This window comes from Salvia hispanica, chromosome 4, assembly GCF_023119035.1.
Source record: "Salvia hispanica cultivar TCC Black 2014 chromosome 4, UniMelb_Shisp_WGS_1.0, whole genome shotgun sequence".
Lineage (NCBI taxonomy): Eukaryota > Viridiplantae > Streptophyta > Magnoliopsida > Lamiales > Lamiaceae > Salvia > Salvia hispanica.
Window position 1 is genome coordinate 7,092,728 of NC_062968.1, and position 3,086 is coordinate 7,095,813.

The 3,086-nt window shown below is 37.9% G+C and overlaps 1 protein-coding gene across 1 annotated transcript; it reads left to right on the forward strand.

The window, feature by feature from the left end:
* The first annotated feature begins 928 nt into the window (after window positions 1-928).
* On the forward strand, window positions 929-3,086 carry LOC125224039 (glycosyltransferase BC10-like). Its single transcript, XM_048127380.1, has 2 exons — window positions 929-1,455; window positions 2,347-3,086. Exons 1-2 carry the CDS (start codon window positions 973-975, stop codon window positions 2,989-2,991), a joined length of 1,128 nt encoding a protein of 375 aa, XP_047983337.1. The 5' UTR covers window positions 929-972; the 3' UTR covers window positions 2,992-3,086.

Here is a 3,086-nt window from a genome sequence, read left to right on the forward strand (position 1 = left end):
ATATTTAACTAAGTGTGCTAAGTAATAAGTATATACTACTATCATTGGCAACACAGACTTCTTCTCTAATCCAAAGTTTGCTTTTCTTATCAGATACTTTGGAATAATTTCACACTACAACCGACAGTTGGTGACTTGGTGTCATTTATTAATATTTATATCATATTAGCAAGCTTAATTGGGAAATCTTGCACTATTAATTAGGACACAAATTAAAATAATGTATTGCAAAATCTTTGTAATACTGACCATGCATTTGACATGCGATCGTTTTTTCTACTACTTATTATGAATCTATTTTAAACAACACGATGTGTGACATATTAGTTCAACGGTTTTTATAATATATTAAGAAGGCATTGGTGGAGAGTCTTAGCATTCACATATGCATTAGGAATTTTTTCCCTATTTAACAAAAACTCATATATAAAAAAATGAGCAATTTGTTTTGAATGCATGAATTTTCATTAAATTCTAATTTACATAAGTTAAAAATCATTCCTCGAAATGCACGAAATCTTTATTGTTTTATTTTCACATCATCATTAATTCTCTTTAGAATGTCAACATATCTCCAATGGTCAATGTATATATAATTTCTCACTTCAACTAATACGACGACGAGAATTGGCAAATTTTTGGAATACTATTTAATTAGCCTTGTTCCGAATGCATACATTTACAGCAAACATGAGGCAAATTCGAAAGATAAATAAGAAAATGATAAATAAAAAAATGTGTGAAAAGTAATTTATTTTTGCAAAAGAAAAAGTATGGAATATTTGCTCATTTACAATAGGGAAAAATGAAATAAATCAGTGTCCAACTTCTTTGACCAACTAAGCCTTAGAATTTTCTTCTTTCCCCAACTCTTCTATATATAAGACTTGTCTAAAAAAATCCATGTATCTTTGTTTTCATCAGAATATTCATTCCCTCTCGATTTCTCCACCGCCGCCGCCGTCAGTCGCTATGAAGAACCCGATATCGGCCGCAGTGAAACGAGCGAGCTTCCCATCCCCGATGGCGAACCTCCTCGCGCACCTCTTCTTCTTCATCTCCGGCCTCACATTCGGCATCATCATCTGCTTCCACTTCAAAAGCTTCTCCTTCAATCTCCAAGTCACCAATGGCCAATTCTCCATCACCACCGCGCAGCCGTCGTCGTCGCCCCCTCCGCCGCCGCCACCGCCAAGCTTGATGCACGGAATGCGGGACGAGGAGCTGCTGTGGAAGGCCTCGATGGCGCCCAAAATCCAAGAGTTTCCGTTCAAGCGCGTGCCGAAGATCGCCTTCATGTTCTTGACAAAAGGGCCGGTCGTGCTGGCGCCGCTGTGGGACCGGTTCTTCAAGGGAAGCCAAGGGCTTTACTCGATTTACGTCCACTCTGATCCATCGTTTAATGGATCGGAGCCGGAGGGCTCCGTGTTTTATGGCCGGAGAATTGCCAGTAAGGTCAGTCCAAGTCATTTCTTTTTTTGGCAAATAACTTTAAAGACGAGATAATATACATTATGTTTTTTGGCTTTATTCATTAATTAATTCATTATTATCCCAAAACATCACAATTCACACACGTACGGTTAATATTGTGTTATTGTGTTGGCTTCAAAATTTTTATACTTCCTCAACTGCTAATAGTTATAGGAATTGTATTAATATGCTTCTGATAATTCCTGATTGTGAATGTAGCAAATATGTTAGGTAAAAGATTCATCTCAAAATTGCCCTTTTTGTTACGCGTAGTGGTCCAGACACATTCAATATTTGGTTAGTGAGATTTTGTATTCAAATTCCTAATAAATTGAGGAAAGATGTGGCAACTTTTTTGGGGGTAGAGTTTAATTAACTTTCTAACTTATGGGTCCGTTTATTTAGTAAATTTAACACGCAGAAGCAATTTGTATGTGGAAAAATTGTAATGTGAAATTAGATGTTACCCCAATCACTGCATTCATCATGCCAGATCACATAGTCAACCTAACGCGTCTTGTTTGAGACTATAGTCTAGGATTCAAATTTGAAATATATGTTGTATATACTGGAATTGCTGAAATTACATAATAAGTTAGGTGTGTTTAATTATGAACACCATTCGAATAATTATTAAATGTTACAGTTTATTTTTAAGAAATTATGAGTTAGCTAGGCTATGCCTCCGGCCCATGTGTGATTTAATGCAATGCATAAGCAGCTATGGCCTATGATGTTAACTAAAGTTTTATGTCATGTGCTACATTTTGGGTGAGCTTAAATTTTGCATTATCAAATGCACAATTCAAGAATTCCTAAAATTTGTAAAAGACCGTGGGTGATTTACTGACTATTTTTTTAAAATGAATTTAGGAGGTACAATGGGGGAATGTAAACATGGTCGAAGCAGAGAGAAGATTACTAGCAAATGCACTTCTTGATTTCTCAAATCAATACTTTGTCCTCCTCTCAGAGTCTTGCATTCCTCTCTACAACTTCTCCACTATATATTCCCATCTAATGGAGTCTTCCCACAACTTCGTCGAGTCTTATGATCTGCCGGGGCCTGTGGGCCGCGGCAGATACAGCCAAGAGATGGGCCCCAGCATCACCCTAGACATGTGGCGGAAGGGGTCCCAGTGGTTCCAGATCGACCGAAATTTGGCCATGGAAATCATTTCAGACAAGACGTATTTTCCAGTTTTCCAAAATTACTGCAGCGGCTCGTGCTACGCGGACGAGCACTACCTACCAACGTTCGTGAGCATGAAATTCGGAGAGAGGAACGCGAACCGGACGTTGACTTGGGTTGACTGGTCGAGGGGCGGACCCCACCCCTCGAAGTTTATTAGGACGGATATCACGAAAGAGTTCTTGGAAAAGATGAGGAGTGGGAGCAGCTGCGAGTATAATGGAGCAAAGACGAATGTTTGCTATTTGTTTGCAAGAAAATTCACTCTAAATGCTTTGGATAGATTATTGAGGTTTGCACCAAGTGTTATGCATTTTGACAACTAGATATGTGCATACATATTTATATATAGATTCTTTGCTAGGATGTCATTCTTTGATGTATATTCTTTAATTATATCATACCCATTTTTCGAAATCAA

Bases quoted from the DNA above. Each gene is read 5' to 3' on its own strand.
- LOC125224039 (XM_048127380.1), top strand. From the start codon at position 973: ATGAAGAACCCGATATCGGCCGCAGTGAAACGAGCGAGCTTCCCATCC. The intron at 1,456-2,346 runs GTCAGTCCAAGT...AAATGAATTTAG, and splicing joins GCCGGAGAATTGCCAGTAAG to GAGGTACAATGGGGGAATGT.